The 17,203-nt window shown below is 33.3% G+C and overlaps 2 protein-coding genes across 3 annotated transcripts; one reads left to right on the plus strand and one right to left on the minus strand.

Annotated features, from left to right (window-relative positions):
• The first annotated feature begins 226 nt into the window (after positions 1 to 226).
• LOC136204259 (uncharacterized) lies at positions 227 to 3,483 on the plus strand. Of its 2 annotated transcripts, none has more exons than XM_065995485.1 (6): positions 227 to 403; positions 1,549 to 1,623; positions 1,998 to 2,135; positions 2,707 to 2,833; positions 2,908 to 3,025; positions 3,104 to 3,483. In XM_065995485.1, exons 2-6 carry the CDS (start codon positions 1,614 to 1,616, stop codon positions 3,158 to 3,160), a joined length of 450 nt encoding a protein of 149 aa, XP_065851557.1. In that variant the 5' UTR covers positions 227 to 403; positions 1,549 to 1,613; the 3' UTR covers positions 3,161 to 3,483. The 2 variants fall into 2 exon arrangements, with proteins under 2 accessions (XP_065851557.1, XP_065851558.1); XM_065995486.1 differs by having other exon boundaries at positions 228 to 403; positions 2,019 to 2,135.
• A 4,351-nt stretch (positions 3,484 to 7,834) lies between these two features.
• LOC136201931 (UBP1-associated proteins 1C) lies at positions 7,835 to 12,480 on the minus strand. Its single transcript, XM_065992314.1, has 6 exons — positions 12,299 to 12,480; positions 12,131 to 12,205; positions 11,892 to 12,022; positions 8,798 to 9,278; positions 8,426 to 8,539; positions 7,835 to 8,326 (listed from the first exon to the last, which is right to left on the minus strand). Exons 1-6 carry the CDS (start codon positions 12,383 to 12,385, stop codon positions 8,261 to 8,263), a joined length of 954 nt encoding a protein of 317 aa, XP_065848386.1. The 5' UTR covers positions 12,386 to 12,480; the 3' UTR covers positions 7,835 to 8,260.
• Between the last annotated feature and the right edge of the window lie 4,723 nt (positions 12,481 to 17,203).

The following is a 17,203-nucleotide window of genomic DNA, read 5'->3' on the forward strand; positions in this document are numbered from 1 at the left end:
AAATGTGAAATCTTTTCTTAGAACCAGCTTGACAACGGTAGGTATAAAATTATTATTGATTATCAATATTAGATGTTAAAATTGATAATTTTAAACGTGATAGATAAAATTGCTCTCGTAGTCAATACTAGGTATTTTTACACATTATACTTAAAGAAGAAAAAAAGTAAATAAAGACAAATTGTTGAATTAAATAGTAGAGAAATAAATAGAAGAAGAGAAAAGAAAGAAGAGTCAAGTTAGCTCTGCGTCTACTGATTTATACCAAACAAGAACTTTACTTGTCATCTAAAACTCTGCTATTTTTCACTTAATCATACGCCTCAGTTTTCTCTTCTCTCCTCTCCTATCTCTTTCATCTATATTCCAAATCTTCCAACGCCCTACTCTCTGCTTTTCGCAGGCAAGAATCCCGCTTCCTCGCTCCTTTTTTTTTTTTTTAATTAATGATTGTGTTTTTTGTTTGATTTGTATGAGCGGATGAATTTTGATGTTATTGATACGAATTTTCCACTTTTGGTAATGTTCTGAGGTATTTGTTTGTCCAATTCTTTTTGTTTAATGATCGACGGAAATTTGTATGGTGTTTATCTTTGCCTTTTCGAAATTTTCTCCTAATTGAACTGAATTACATTTTCGGCCATGTCTGGGTGTGTACATCTTAATCATATCATTCTAATCAATGAATTGAGAAATTCGTATTTTATTTTTGTGAGGTGTGGAAGTATATCATTGTCTTTTTCTGGGAAAAAAGTCAATTGGTTGTGGTTTTGTGGAATTCAAAAGGATTTTATTTTAGAGATGAATTTTCTTTTTTTGTTGATGGAAAATGGAAAATAACTGGAATGTTGATGAATGAATTGCTCATATTTGATCCAGAACTTGGGTAAGGAAATTATTGCTGGCCCTGCAACTGCAAAGGCTATAGTGCTTGTTTGTTTAAATAGAGTATTTGTGATCTCATAAGAAATTTGGGTTAAAATTTATGTTAAGTATGAATTTTTGTAGCTGCAATCTGAATTAGCTGAATTTGATTAAGGATTGGTTCTTTCTTTTGTTGTTGCATTCGAAGTAAAATTTTATAGATATGAACTCTGAATAACAAGTCAAAGTACATAATTTGGTGTTATTTCATTCATAAGGCATTTGTCAACTCACAGACACTTAGGCAACACATAAGATATGCTTTTCATAATTGTCTATGTTTATGGAATCTGCGTGTATTTAGGGTCGATTTACTTTGTAGACTTTACATTTATCTTATGCTTAAGGAAGTCTAGGAGAGAACTATTTGTCATTTCAGTTATGAATGAAAGTGTTTGACAAGAATTGTGTACATTGTCGCATATAGCTAGAGTCTTCTTTTTGTTGCTTTTAGTTCAAAAAATCCCCATTTTATGTTCTTTGACAATTTGAAATCGATTTGACTGAATTAGAGATGGATGTGTTGTTATTTTCCTTTGTCATCTTTCTGCTATTACATGGGATGTTCATCAACGAAATTGGGACTTAATTTCATATTAAGTGCTCTTTTAATTTCTGAAGCAGGTGTTTTTAGGAGTCAATAAAGAGTTGAGGAGTACGTCTTGTTCACCACCGTCTGCCTTAGCAAAATGGATCAAAGTACTTACTTTACCTTTCTTGTGAATTATTTGGTTACTTCTTTTTTGCAACCTTACAGCTATTTGTTTTAGATGATCTAGTGCAAGCCTTTATATGATTCATAGGAATTTAAATGCCTTTCAAAAGATAACATTTTTAAATTTACCTTTTCACTACCATATCGTACATGGTTGTTGATTATATAAATTGTTTCTACTTGATATATTCATAAGTTGAGGAACAAGAATTTGTTGAATCTCTTGGCTCAATGTCCACTATCCACTGAGGATGCTTTCATACCACAGTTTTTTTCTTTTAATAATTGGTTCTTATGAACACCAAAAAAACTAAATTGGTTAGCTTACCGAATACTGACTTGGTTGTTTCAACATAAGCTCATCTTCTTGGTGGTACAGATGTTACTGTTGAGGAAAAAGGGGGTTTGCGGAATGGCCTCGAGCTTGTAAAATCTGTCTCTGATAAGCATATTGATCTACTCAGGCCCTCTGCTCGATACAATTCAGCATCTAAAGGTAGGGATCAGATTCAAACATTAACCTGCTTATAAATGGATCAATCTCAGGAGTCATCATGAATTGTAGCCCTCCTTTTTATGTGTTATTGAGGTTGTTGTCCGAGGTTATATTAAAGTGAGGGATAGACCTAAGATGATGACATAAAGGGGAGTATTGATAAACAATTGAACATTTAAAAGTAAAATTGTAACCTTCCTTAAAATGGGTTAGTTAGCATGGAAGAAATGGATACTAATCAGTCCTAGTTGAGACAGGTATAGGAGTATAATTTGCTCATTTCACATCATATTTACTAAAAGAACATGTATGTTTTGATGACCCACTTTCTGTATGTTAGAACTAGTGCGGAATTGGCAACTCTTTTAATGCAAAAATGGATTTTCAATAGCACTATTTTCCTCTTGGTTAGTGTTAGAGAGTTAGACATTTCTGCTCCATCAGCATATTTGGAGATTACATTCATCCTTCTGTATTTAAACATCTATTGCCTAGCGTTTTATCTGTTAGATTAAGTATTTCCCAGTATGTATTAGTTTATCCTAACATCTCAGAGAAACTTATAATGCAGGGCAAGGCCCAGATGCTACAGACCGCGAAAAGGGCAAGTATACCCTTCTTAGAGATCCTGAAGATTTCCAGTTTGGAGCTTATGACAAACCCCTTCCATGCTTCGGCTGTGGTGTGGGATGGTTTTCGTGAGTATTGTCGAACTATTTTCTACTTTCACTCAAAATTTCACATATTCTCATTCTTATTTCTTTCTTTGCAGTTTTCTTATAGGATTTGCATTCCCATTAATGTGGTATTATGCTACGTTTCTTTATTTTGGAAATTATTACCGCAAGGATCCTAGGGAGCGAGCAGGCCTTGCCGCAGCTGCCATTGCTGTAAGCTCTCTCTTCTTTCTCTCTCTTCTACCTGAATGAATCTTCCTTGTCCCTCTAAAAATGGAATTCGAATTGCAGGCGATGGCATGTTCGGTGGTGTTGCTGATCCTTCTAGCTTTTTACACCTTATTTTAGCCCGGGACTGGTGAATTTCCCCCTAAAACATATACTATAAAAGGAGATGCAATCAGTTGGAGGATATTGCCTATGCAGATGTAGATAAGGAAAAGAAAGCTCCGGCTGAAGAGCACAGAGAAAATGTAATTATAGATTATTGCTCAATGCTCAACAATTAGAGATACTACACTTGAGAAGTCGCATACGAAAACTGAAATTTCTTTTTCTTATGTTTTGAGTTTATTTAAGTCTTTGTTAATAATATGACATTGGTGTTTGAGTTCTTTTTGTGTATTGAGAGCAATCCCACGAATAACAATCAAATGGATTTCAAAGTGACACGATTCCGCTTGACATAATCTGTTTCATGCTATTATTATTATTGTTACAGTAGAACCTCTATATAGGAATACTCTATATTAGAATAACCTCCCAATTGTTATACAAAAGTTTGGTCCCAAGTGCTGAGAGTCTTTGTTATACCAACCTCTATATAGGAATAACCTCCCAATTGTTATACAAATAGTCCGGTCCCAAGTGTATTCCTATATAGAGGTTTTACTGTATTATTATTATTATTATGTGTAATTTATATCATATATAATAAATAATACACTATATAAATATGACATAATGATAATCTATTTTGATATTTCCATTTCACTTCTGCTTCAAGAATTCGGTGAAGTGACATGTGAAAATACTTTTATTTTGTTGTAGCGTGACAGAAAAGAAAAGGCAAGATGGGTTGTGATCATAAACTAAACTAGAATAGATGTATCAAAGATGTTGTGAGAAAATAATCTTAATACCACTTGTCACGGGGCCAATCCGAAAGCCTAGCTAAAGGTCCGTGTGGCGCCGAGGTTTTCTCGAGACTCGGCCAGCCAACACCATCCGAAGGGGTCTATTCTCTTTTTACATCAGGCATCCCGTTAATTCATGTCCATAATCCGTCCCGGAGGGGTATACCGTGGTTAAATCTCGACATAGGAACATCTCGCACTATGGGTCTACCCAAAGTGTCTGTCGAGATTCCACCCGAACGGAGACATCCGCCTCCCTTCCCGAAGGTCGGATGCCCGACTCTCCTATAGTGTTTCTTACGTCGAGTCCATGCCCACGGCGAGTGGACATTCATATGTTTCATTCAACACTCGCCGATATTTTCCTCCAGTCGACGGGCCCGTTCTTCCTGCCGCTGCCGCAACTTCTCGCTGATGGCTTGGCCTTCCATGATTCTGCCGCAAATCTTCCCTGATGCCTTTTTTCATACCAACGCCAATGCCTTGGCTCCAACCACAGGCTGAGATTTGCCTATGGCCATATGACTTTGCCTACGGCCCAGTCTCCGCCAGCGACATTCTCCCCCACTTAGATGATCAACGTCCTCGTTGATGGAATTGAAAGGAGAACTTCACTTCCCTGAATTCTTTGTCCTAAACTGTTGAAAAAACTTATTTGATTCCAACCAATTCTCTTGACATTTTTTTTCTTCTTTTTTTATCAGGTATTAAAAATTTTGGAGAAAAATTAAATTTAGTTTTAATGTACAAAATAATATAATTACGGTCTCAATGTTTATAAAATGATATAGTTAAAGCCTTTACTTACGGAAATTAATGTATCAAATGGTACAACGTTTGTCAATTTGTAATATTAAAAGATGAAAGTGAGTGATATTGGAACTGAAATATGTGATGCTTAATGGCACTGGCGACTAATATTGTGTTGTTTAGTACTTGAGGGTTAAGAAGATATTTGTTTACTTTATTTTCTCATCATATTTGCCATTTTATATTGAAAAGTAGAGTTGTTAGTGTTTGATTAGGTAACTACTATTTGCCCTAAACTAAAAAGGCCCTAAAATAACTCACCGCAATTATTTTATTTTTTTTTTTATTTTTTTTTTTTTGCATATGGGCTTACAGAGAGAGCGTATATATTATGTCAGTTAGTGGAAATCGAATCCAAGTGGGGATATCACAAAAATCGCTTCTTTACTATTGAATCCACCTCATAAACATCCACTTCTTTTTCTTCTTTACAGGATTCCAAATAATTCTTTGGTTTCAGAAATGCACTTTGATGGAGTTTAAAGAATTTAATTCAAGGAAAATTATAAAAATGGGTGAAATGGGAAGCTCATTTATATATTTAGACCAATTACCCAGTCCATTACCTATCTAGACTATATTTTTGTGACTTTGACAAAATACCCTTCATATATATATAACACTTAGAAATTTCTTAGTTTTTCCTCTTTCTTCCTTCCGTATGACTTTGCATTTTTTGCAATATGCGAAGCCTGCGAAGACAATATTTATAAAGAACATGAAGTTGACTTCACAAATTTCACAATATGTGAAACCTGCGAAGGCAGTAATACTTAAGGATATGACTTTTACTTCGCATATTATGCAATATGCGAAGCCTGCGAAGGTAATACTAATTCGCAAAATAATTTTTACTTCGCAGATTTTCGCAATATGCGAAGTAAAAGTCGTGTTCTAAAGTAGTATTATTTTCGCAGCCTTCGCAAATTGCAAAAAATATGAAGTGGTATATAACATTCAAATCATAACAACATGATTACAACAATAATTCTAACATTAGAATCATAATATTATCAAAATTTACAACAGGATTGCAACAATAACTCTAACATTAAAATCATAACATTATCAAAATTTACAACAAGATTGCAACAATAATTCAAACCCTAAACCCTAAATCTCAAAAGTAGAAGGAACTAGAAGCAGGAAAAATCGGAGTGCCTCCAGACTTTACAACAACAACAACAACAAAGCCTTAGTCCCGAAATGATTCGGGGTCGGCTAACATGAATCATCATATAAAACCGTGAAATCAAGTCATGTCAGCGACACAAATTCGCTCCCTCCACTCCGTCCTATCCACTACCATATTTTCCTCAATTCCCAGTAAACTCATATCACTCTCGATCACCCTCCTCCAAGTTTGCTTAGGTCTTCCCCTATCCCTCACCACTACATCCTTTTGCCACTCTTCGGTTCTCCTAACCGGCGCATCAAGCGCTCTACGTCTCACATGGCCAAACCATCTTAGTCGGTTTTCTCTTATTTTATTCTCAATAGATGTGACCCCTACTTTTGTCCTAATTATTTCATTGCCTCCAAACTTTACAGAAGTAAGAAAAATCGGCGGAATAAGCGTCCTTTTGGAATTATAATGGTGATTTTTCTTTTCTTTCCCTTCAACCTAGAACACCACCTCCCCTGCATCCCAGAACACAATCTCCCCTACATCCCAGAACACAACCTCCCCTACATCTCAACACATCGTCTACTATGATTGATGCTTTTGTATTCAAGCTAAAAGGATACTTGAATTTGATGTTTTGTATTCAACCACCTTCACAAAAATTAAGTCGTGTTAGCAAGCTTGCGAAGAGAAATGGAACAAAAAAAGACGTTTTAGCTTCACATAAAACGATTACGCGAAGAGAAAATTAACCCAGAAGAACGATTTTGCTTTGCAGAAAGTGATTATGCGAAGTCTGCAAAGAGAAAAATCATGCTAAAAATGATGATTTTCTCTTCGCAGACTTTGCATAATCACTTTCTGCAAAGCAAAATCGTCATTTTCAGCCTATTTTTTCTTCGTAGACTTTGCAAAACTCATTTCGTGAAGCCATTTTCTAGAAAAATATGAAAAGAAACAGTAGATACTTACATTATTTCCGTCTTTTACCATTGAAATCGATAATAGCCATATGATAAACGCAGAAAAACAGCCAGGATAACATCGAAAAGATGAAGAACCATGACTTAATTTTCTAGAAACAGGAAGATGAAGAATCAGGAGATAAATAGAGGAACAAGAAACAACCATGATGAAGAAGAAAATGGAGGGTGATGAGTTCAATATAAAGGAAGGGGGAAGATGAAAGGATAGATAGGAATGGGAAGGCGAAACCGTAGATAAGAAAGGGAATATGAAAGATCTGAGATATTTTGGGGAAGTCACAATAATATAGTCTAGATATGCAATAGGTTTGATAATTGGTCTAAATAAGTAAATAGATCTCCCATTTGACTCAATTTTGTAATTTTCCCTTAATTCAATTGAATCATATTGTCATTAATTGTCTTGTTTAAAGAGGATACAACCTCAACTTGGTCCAAAAATACAATTGACCCTTCAAATTCATAAAATATCTCATTGGGCTTTTAAACTTAAAATTATTGACTACTTGACCTTGATCTTGCTTAAAGTGATAAGTTTCAAATTTATCTAAATCCTTTCTGGTTGTCCCACCTAGATTAAGAGAATTAATTATGTAAACTTATTTAGAATTTAAGAATTCAAGAGTAACAAGACACTTTGTAAAGTGTCTTCAAGAAGACCCATCAATTTTTTGAACAAAATCCAAGAGTCTCCTTCAAAAGAAAAGTTGTAAATCATATAATAACCCAACTGAATTCTCTTCCTTCAAACAATTTTCAGGAAGCATGAGAAAAAATACACAAAAAACTATTTTCATAACAGAAGTTTGTACAGTTTTATTACCTTCACTAAACTTTATTTTATACAAACAAAATAAATTAACTTTGCAAGAAAAACAATAATAATAATAATAGCACTACTAAAGTCACTTTTAATGATTTCCATCAAATATACTGGAAAGATGACGAAAACCGCGAGTAGAAATAAATTCCAAAATTGAATGATTTCATAGATACAAAATAAAGTTTAATAACCATGATAAAACTTTGTTGTTCAAACTTGAGTGTCTGCTGGTGCTTTTAACTCCAATATGTACTCACTCAGTATAGGATTTCAACCTAAACAGAGCATATCTATTTTCATCTGGTAGATGATAATAACACAATTTAATGCTTGATTGAAGGCACATACATAGATCATATCATATCTTAATCCAAAAATATGAAAGAATTTAAAAAAAAAGAACAGCACATGCTCCAAATACTTCTCAAAATTGCTGCTCCCAACACCTTATCTTCAAATGGCTCAATTAATGGACTGCTTCTTCCAGGACTTGCATCCAAAGACTAATTGAATTGATTCCAGCTATTTCATTAATGGTGTTCTTCTATACAACCAAAATGCTCATTCTCAATCTTTACCCACTAGACGAACGTATTTTTTATTATCAACTGTGAATCTGGAACTTGAATTGATCTATCCATGGCACCAAGGAGATAAACATATATTCATTAGTTTAGATTAGGTCCCTAGCAAACATAAAAGGAAACAATATATAGCACAAAGAGTTCTGACCTTTCGCTCAAGCATATCAATGAGTTGGGTTTCATCCTTTGTTATGTCAGATTCCTGGAGTGATCCAAGAACAAGCTTTTTTAGTTTCTTCATCTTCAATGCTCCATCTGGATTCTGTTTTCATCGGACAACATATAGAGAAGTCTTAAAAATTACGGAGAATACTGAAAATCACAGTGTATGCCAATTCAACGTTAGAGGAAAGCTTTCTTGTATCCTTGTTTATGCACTTGCATGTATGTGACACCAAGTTTATTATATCAATAACCATATAATGAATCTAATCTGAATTTCATTTTTTGTCAAGATGTGGATGATTTACTGGATATTTGAAGTAAAAGCATAAAGAAATGTGAGAAGAGATACACATACAGTTTTCAAGGCAGATTTTATCAACTTCTTCAAGTTTATCTTCTTGTTAGTATCTTCTTTGTTAACAGATTCTACAATCTTATCATCTTTAACGCCGTCATGTTTAGCTTTCTTCAAATGGCTCTCCAAATCATCTGCTTTGGCTTTATGGACCTGAAGTACAGCGTTGCCTGTTTCATTTGTACCATTGATGCCATTCTTTTGTACAAGACCATTGCCACTCATGGATTCATCAAGTTTTCTCTTCTTCTTTGATTCCAACGTCACAGTCTCTGTTTCTGAGGCGTCATGTTTCTGGCCATCTTTAGGCGTATGCTGTACTTCTTGTTCCTCCACATGTTTATTATCAACCAATTCACAATTTGTAGCATTTCCATTGGGGGCAGATTTAGCATGAAAAGCTCGAGCCTTTGCTCGGTGTTTCTTTCCATCAGCATGGATAAGCAACGCTTGTTTACTGGTAGCCTTGGTATTGCAGAGACTGCAAATGTACATGTTTATAAAGTGCATTGTTTATTAGCTGGAATCTTAAGGTAAAAAAAGGACCTAATAAAAATCAACAAAGTTAAATACAGCCACTCCACATGCATAAGTCTTAGCATTTTAACTTGTGTGCCACTTCATCAGGGATTTCACATTTCACAATAGATGTGCATTCTCACCTCAACCATTTGTTTTTACCAAGGTTATCAAAACCGGACCGACCCGGCCGGGTCAACCCGGTTGAACCGGACCCGGTACGTAAACCAATCCGGAGGTACTAAAAAAACATGTCTCAAACCCGCTTGAAACCCGTTCAACCGTCCGGTTGAACCGGTCACGGGTTAACGCACCGGTCCAAATTTTATTATTTAAAAAATTAAAAAATTACATTTAATTTAAATTATTAACTCATTAATTGATTAGTTATGAATTAATTAATAATTAGAATTATAATTAATGCTAAGGGTACCCTTGTTGAAATTTTCGAAAATTAATTAGATTCTAGGTATTTTTTTTAGACTTTCTTTCTTCTCTTATACTAATTGCTTGCTCTAATAGTTTTCTAATTCTTTTATGTAGAATTTCTTCTTCTCCTCCGCTTCAAATTTGTTCTTCCATTTTTTTCTCTCCATATATTAGTTTATAATTATTTAGAATTTCATCAAATTTTTTAAATATCTTTTTAGTCTTAAATAATATCTTTATGAATTATAAGTTTATCCTTCATCATTTGATCTAATTTAATTTTTTCATTTAACTGCATAAATGAGTGGAAGAAATTATTTGGAGGTAATGTTCCATGTTTAAAAAAATTAGCAATTAGAATGTTGAGTTAGCTTCATTTGATCTACTTTTTGCAAACAACGAGAGAAAATTTTTTAGCTGTAGAACTTGATTTGATCATGATAAGGCTCGAGTCAATATGACATTTATCTATCAGTTAGTATTTTACCACATTGGTGATCATTTTAGTAGTATGGCGTTAAACTTGATGTTTTTCTATTATGAACTTATTATTTTGGTATTCTAATTTATTTTTTGGTATTAAAGAACATGATTATAAGAGGGCGAGCCTTGGCGCAACGGTAAACGTTGTTGTCTTGTGACCAAGAGTCACGGGTTCGAGTCTTAGGAGCGGCCTCTTGATTATAAGAGGGCGAGCCTTGGCGCAACGGTACGGTTTTGATAACCATGGTTTTTACAAAGGAAATAGATATTTTCTGCTGAAAAAAGCTCCAAAATGAGAAAACTCACATTGGCAAAAACTCCATACAGCAAGAGTGACACTAAAAGCTAGACCAAGCCTAAAGAAATCATCATACACACATATCTATAAGGGACATACCTCTTGCATAAACTGTCAATATCATTTGAGCAACATTTTTCTTACTACAGTGCTCAATCATGAAATCCCCAAATACTTCAATTCATAACATGTATAGAAGAAACTAAGGAACTTGCTTATTCTTTCAGAGTTCCAACTATCATCGTAGTTGTCAAATCGAGATTTGACTCGTGAACAGAAGTCCTCATTTTGCAAATCGTGACTCGTGAATCAAATTGTAAGATTCGGTTCAAATTCATAATATTATAAAAAAAAAATTACCATGTTGAACTTAAAATATTATCAAAACATTAGTCTAGAAATGTAATTTTAATGTCAAAAAAATAAATAATATCAACCTAAGTACTTAAAATTCAAATATAATGCAAAAGCAATCCAAATAAAACTAATTCACAAATCTAATGCAACTGCAATCCTAATAAAACTTCAATTTGTTGAAGTTTCTGATGAATGGTGATGAAGATAATTTGCTTCTGATCATCTGTTGTTGCACCACGATACAGCAAAGTGGCGAAGACGTTTTCTGGATGGGATGGGACTTGCGTGTTGATTTGAAATTGAAAAGTCATATATGTTGATGTGTTTTGATTTGTTAAGGATTAATTATAATTAATTTTATTTCTTATTTTTTAAATTTTTGATTGGTTCTTTTCCACTAATTCATTTCCTTCCTTCATTAGAGACTTCTAGTTTTACTAAACTACAATTTGAAATCTTCTGCAGCAGTTATTATTATCACAATTTTTTAGCATATTTCCTGAATCGGTGCCGACTCGACCGATTCATATCCGATTTTCTGTTATAATTTAGATTCTCCCTATAGATTCGGCTTGAAATACAGCTGAATGAAATCATATAATTCGAATAGCGAATTTTTCGAATAGTAGAAATCTGATAACAGTGACTATCATATTTTTTTCTTTCTTTTTATTTGCAATGCCAACATAAATTTTCACATCATAGACAAGACTGAATAAAATAATCATGAGCATTCTTTCATCCATATAGTAATTAATCTCATGGAAAAGGAAATCAGAAAGCATGATGTTTAAATTCCAGTTTCTGTGGAATATCAGTGACTTATGAGAGATTCATTAACACAATTTCATCAATCTTGTAATTCATCTCATATGAAACAAACCAGAAAGCATGCCCATGAAATAATATCTAAATTCCAATATTCAGTGGCATATCTGCTGACTTATGATTGAAAGAGCAAGCATAACTAGAGGAATCAGGGGGAAAGTATAAAACACTCAAACGCACCTACAAAACCAAGGTGGGCGTTCAGATAATCCAACATTTATATCTACATCAGGTTTTTGCTTTGTCTTCTTCTCGGATTTGGGAGTCGCACCATTTGGAGCTTTTCCTGGACCCTTAGGACCATATTTTTCCTGAACAGGAACAAATTTTAAAAATCAGTAATCTAACGGAAAGAAGCTCCATTTAAAACTGAATCTCATCAGACAGATCGCTCACAGGCAAAGAATAAAACAACTAACCGCCTCAGTAATGCACTGATTGTGGCCCTGAACGCTTTCCTGCCCGAACATTTCACCGCAATCAATGCATGATAGCTGCAGAATCAACATCAAAGACAAAAATAGATCACTCAAACAGTTAAAATTTGTTTTAGATTATAGAATCAAAGAAAATGGAGAAGTATCCACCTTGAAAGCAGAACACATTCTGAAGTGACCAAGTAACTTCGGTTTCTTTAAGTTTTCTCCACAATCCTCACACTGAAACCACACCATTTTTTCGTTTCAAAGCGATACAGTGCGGGAAGGAAGGAGATGAAATTCGTGAAAAAGAAGCTCTGCAATTCTACATATGGAGGGGTTTAAGACGTTGATTAGGGTTTTTTCTTTTGCAATTTCCGGATCCAGATACCTCGGACCCACTAAACCCCTAAACGCTCCGTTTCGAATCTGTACCTAGTGGGTTTTGGCCCAAGCATTTTATTTCAGTTCTCAATAGGGTATTAAACAAGCCCAATCTGAGTTTAAAGAGTTCAGGCCCAGTTCAACTAAAAATATTTTTTTACAAAAATAAATTAGGATTGTCAATTTCTAACACGATAAAATAATTTATAGAGATAATGTGTCTGATAACATCAAACACGATTATAAGTTTTTTTGTATTACATAATATATAATAATGCAAAAATATTTATATGTCTAACCATTTTAACACTCCTAAAATAAATATTATTTTTTAGTGTTGTCTTTTTTTGGATAATTTATCTGATTTTTTCGGTTCGAGACTGGTCAGACACCTTTTAGGTAGATCATCTCTCAATTGATGCTTTCTGCGTACGTTAGAATCCGAACTTAAACAACTACGGGTTCTTAACCACTCAAGCAAACCTCGGTTAGTTTTGGTTCTTTTAGAAGTTTTGTTCATTAACATAATTATAATTTATATAAAATTATTCTATTATATAAATAGAAAATACAATTAAGATTAAATATATGTAAACTAGTTGAAAATTCTAAATTTGTGTATGAGTATGGAAGATGGATAATCATATGATTGAAGTATAAACATATAATTTCTTCAAAAAAAAAAAAAAGTATAAACATATAATGGAACAGGAAGAGGAAGAGGAAAATGACCACTTTATGAATAATTGATAATTGGATATATATAGCTTTCATTTTCACAATATTATTTTAATTAGTTAATTCTGTAAAGTCATTAGCTCACAATGGTGGATGTACTTTTAATTGTTTAATTTGAGAAGGGAGTATTTCATAATAATTTTCTTAAAAAAAAAAAAAAAAAAAATTACTGTTGGGGGCTAATTTAATTTTTATATTTTTAGCATAGGTTATAATTTTACTCTATAGTCTTTTTATTTAATTAAATTCATTTTGCAACAAAAAAAATACAATAAAAAAATAGAAAATAATATCAAAAGATGATTATAAAAAAGAAAAGAAAAAGAAATAATAAAAAGCATGGGCAAATTTGCACCATTTTTTCAGTAACCCGTTCAGCAACTTCGATGATGAAAACGGACTCCAAAACAACAAGATATCAGACAGTTATTATTTTTTTAGAAATTTCGGGATGTTAGCTTTCCGGAATGTCAAAAACGAAGCAAAACGGAGCTAAAACGAAGCCGGTAGAATTTTTCAAAAACAAGTCGTGCTGAAAAACGGGTTGAATATGTCTACCTATTTGAGGAACGTATTTCACGACATTACCTCCATTTTTCCAACTCCCAACTCAGCCATTTTCTTTCTTCAACTTACCGGAAGATAATGGGATCATAGGTGAGAAGTTTAAGGGCCACTAACATGGGATTTGTTACTCAAAATCCTATAAATAGAGGTCAACTCTTTCATTCCAAAGCCCACTCAAAATCAATCAAACACAGATAACTCAATTTTTCTCTCAAATTCTCTGCCAAAATCGGCCTTTTTATCAATCTTTAGATTCGTAGAAATCGTTCTTTAGCATCTAATTAGTCTAAACAATGTCTCAATTCCTAGAATTAGTTCTTTAATCTTCGGTTCCTCAGAAAAACTTCCAATTTTCAGAAACTTCAAATCCGAAATTCTCTTAGTTTAATCAACCAATTTTCAAATCGTTTCTTGCAATCTCTTAGTTAAGTCAGTAAAATCATCACCCAATCCTCGGTTCAAGCTTTCTTAGTCTAAATCAAATTTCACCATTGTTATATTCTTCAAAGCTTCAAGCATTTTCCGTGAAACTAAGATCACCGAAATCTCATTTTTGAGTCATTCTTAGTTTACACACCTATTCCAAATCATGTTTAGAAACTTTTTATTGATCTCAATCAATTAAAAAGATCCAGAAACAAGCTTTTAAGTTTTTCACCATTGAAAAATTCATCAAACAACTTTTCTGGTGAGTCGTTTTCCAAATTTTATTTAGAGTTCGTTAGCTGATCATTTTAGCCCAAATTAATTTTAATCTCTTTATTGACATCAATTCTTCAATTATCAATTTTTATTTCGTAAAAAACGACCCCTTATAGCCTTCTTAATCGTCCTTAAAACACGCTCCCCGAAACAAAATCAAGCTTTTGGTTTTTCAATCATCAAACAATTATTCTGTCACCCTATTTTCAATAATTATTCCGATTCATTTACTCGATATTTTCTCGAAATTCCAGTTCTAAACTTTTCCCTTGCACACTAACTTTGAATACTAGCCTTCGTTTCGTTATAATCCGACCTCTACGGCTTCCGAAATTGAGCCAGAAATTCCTAAGAAATCACTGTTTTTGTTCCACAAAGTGCTGCTGATTTATTAGCTTGGTGGTAAATTTCTGCATAAGTTCCGAACTGCTCCGAATTCACCCAGCATTACCCAGACAATGCAACAGCCCCCGAGCCGATTTTCCAGAGTTCTAATCCTCAATTTCACACATCCCAACGACATCAAAGAGATCGGTTTAATTTTATTTCATCTCGTACATATTTGTTTTTATGACTTATTTATATTTTTCACTTTAAAGTTATTATTTCATTTTAAGTTGTAATTTTCATGCTTTATTAATATTTGTAATACAAAAAACATTGAAAAATATTTACAAAATAAATAAAAATTTAAAAGAAAAATTTAAAAATTTATATCTTTGTGTTGTTTTATTGCCTTTATTTTTGGTACTTATCCTAAAAAATTGTTTTTCCGACCGACCTGTCAAGTAATGTCGGGGTCCAAGACCGTTGTTTTTATTTTCAGTCCTTGTAATGGTCGTCAATCGCTTTTTGTTTAGAATTCAAGTAATTTAGGCGCATTTTATTTATTTACTTTATCCAATTACCATTTTACCCTTTGAGAACTAGCTTCTCTGGCACGCCCGCATTATTTTTACCATTTTTAATCTCCGTACACGCGTATCAAGGTTGAAAATTGGGATATTTCGAAAATATCGCCAATAGTTACACACCATAAAATTATAAGGAATTATATAATATTAATGTAAAAAATGATTAATTATGTGTTTAGCCTTTCATTTCATAAAATTTATAGTCTTTTTACTTCCATTTATAGATCTTATACTGGTTGGTTGTAGCTGGTATGAGTAGAAAATTTTTTTCCTCTTAATTTATATGTTGTATTTATACTTTTTAATCTAATGGGATGATATATGGTGTTTTTATAAAAAAAAAAATAAGTACTTCCTACTAGTGGAAGCGGGTTGTGATCAACCACCAATATTAGTTAAAAAGATCAAAGTTTTTTTTTCATCAAATCGGTTAATGGGATACAGATGTAAATTTTTGATATATATATATATATATATATATATATATATATTAAAAAACAAAGCAATGGAATAACAGAAAAACAACAAAACAAAATTAGAGACTATCCCAAGATAAGCTGCGAAAAAGAAATCCCAACCAGATCATCCTGTAAAATTCGAAGCATAGACATTGGAGGGCGAACAATCTTGGTATACCCAAGACTTAAGCCATAAGCACCAAAAACGAGAGAATCCGCCACTCGGGTGTTCTCGATAAATATGACGAACTTTCACTTGATTAAAAGCATTAATAAGGTTACAGATATCAATCATTAGATTTTTTATAAGACCCCGCCACATCCACTAGGGGATCACTACAATGGGTAACCACTTGATTGTAAGATTCCAACTCTAGAAGACGAATATTACAGTCCTTAACAAGAAAGAGAGCAGAATAGATCGCCCAAATTCTAGTAGTGATATCACCACCAGCAAACCTTGAGCCATCTGTATTGAGCTTGGACCAGCCAACTTTCAGTTTAGATCAACCAATCGACTCATTAGTTCTATCGAGCCCACGAACAACAGTATCCTCTATTTCTCAAGTCGTTCGAAAGCTCGTAACAGTAAGGTGAATAGAGTGAATATGATCAAGCAGGCTCTCATTCTTTCTGCTAAATCCAAAAATTCATCCATTTCCAGCATTACGTAGTCAGAAAGCTTAACTGCTAATCACCCCCAACCTTCATATCAAATAAGCACCAAAGAAACTAGTCCGTCTATAGTTTGGCGAAAAACTTACTGTGCTTAGTAGTTGGAATAATTTTCTTCCAAATTACAATAGTAACAGAACAGTTTCTAAGGGCGTAAGTGTCCAACTCAGCAAAGAGACCGCATCAAGGACAACACGGATTTTGTGTAAGGTGGCGATGAGTATGTTGGATGTTCGTAAGGAGCTTATGGTTCACACACAACCACATGAAGTTACAGAGACAATGAGGAGCCCGAATGGACCATATTTCGCCTCTACATACAAAACAATATAAATTTAAGTCTAATATTTATTAGATGGTGCGATTTCAAACGTCATTAATGGAAGATAACCTCATTGATAAAATATGAATTTTTTTTATTAACAAAAAATATGAAATTTCAAGTCTTATCGAATAGTCAAAATGTTAGAGGTTATACTCTAGCTAAAACATGAAATTGCATATGAAAAAACTAATCTTTCACTAATAAGGTTTGAAATTACACCGTCTAGTAAATATTAGACTTACAATTATATTGTTTTGTATGTAGGGATAAATATGTTTTCTCTCATCCACAATTATATTATTGTTAACAT

Source organism: Euphorbia lathyris, chromosome 8 (genome assembly GCF_963576675.1).
Source record: "Euphorbia lathyris chromosome 8, ddEupLath1.1, whole genome shotgun sequence".
NCBI classification, from domain to species: Eukaryota; Viridiplantae; Streptophyta; class Magnoliopsida; order Malpighiales; family Euphorbiaceae; genus Euphorbia; species Euphorbia lathyris.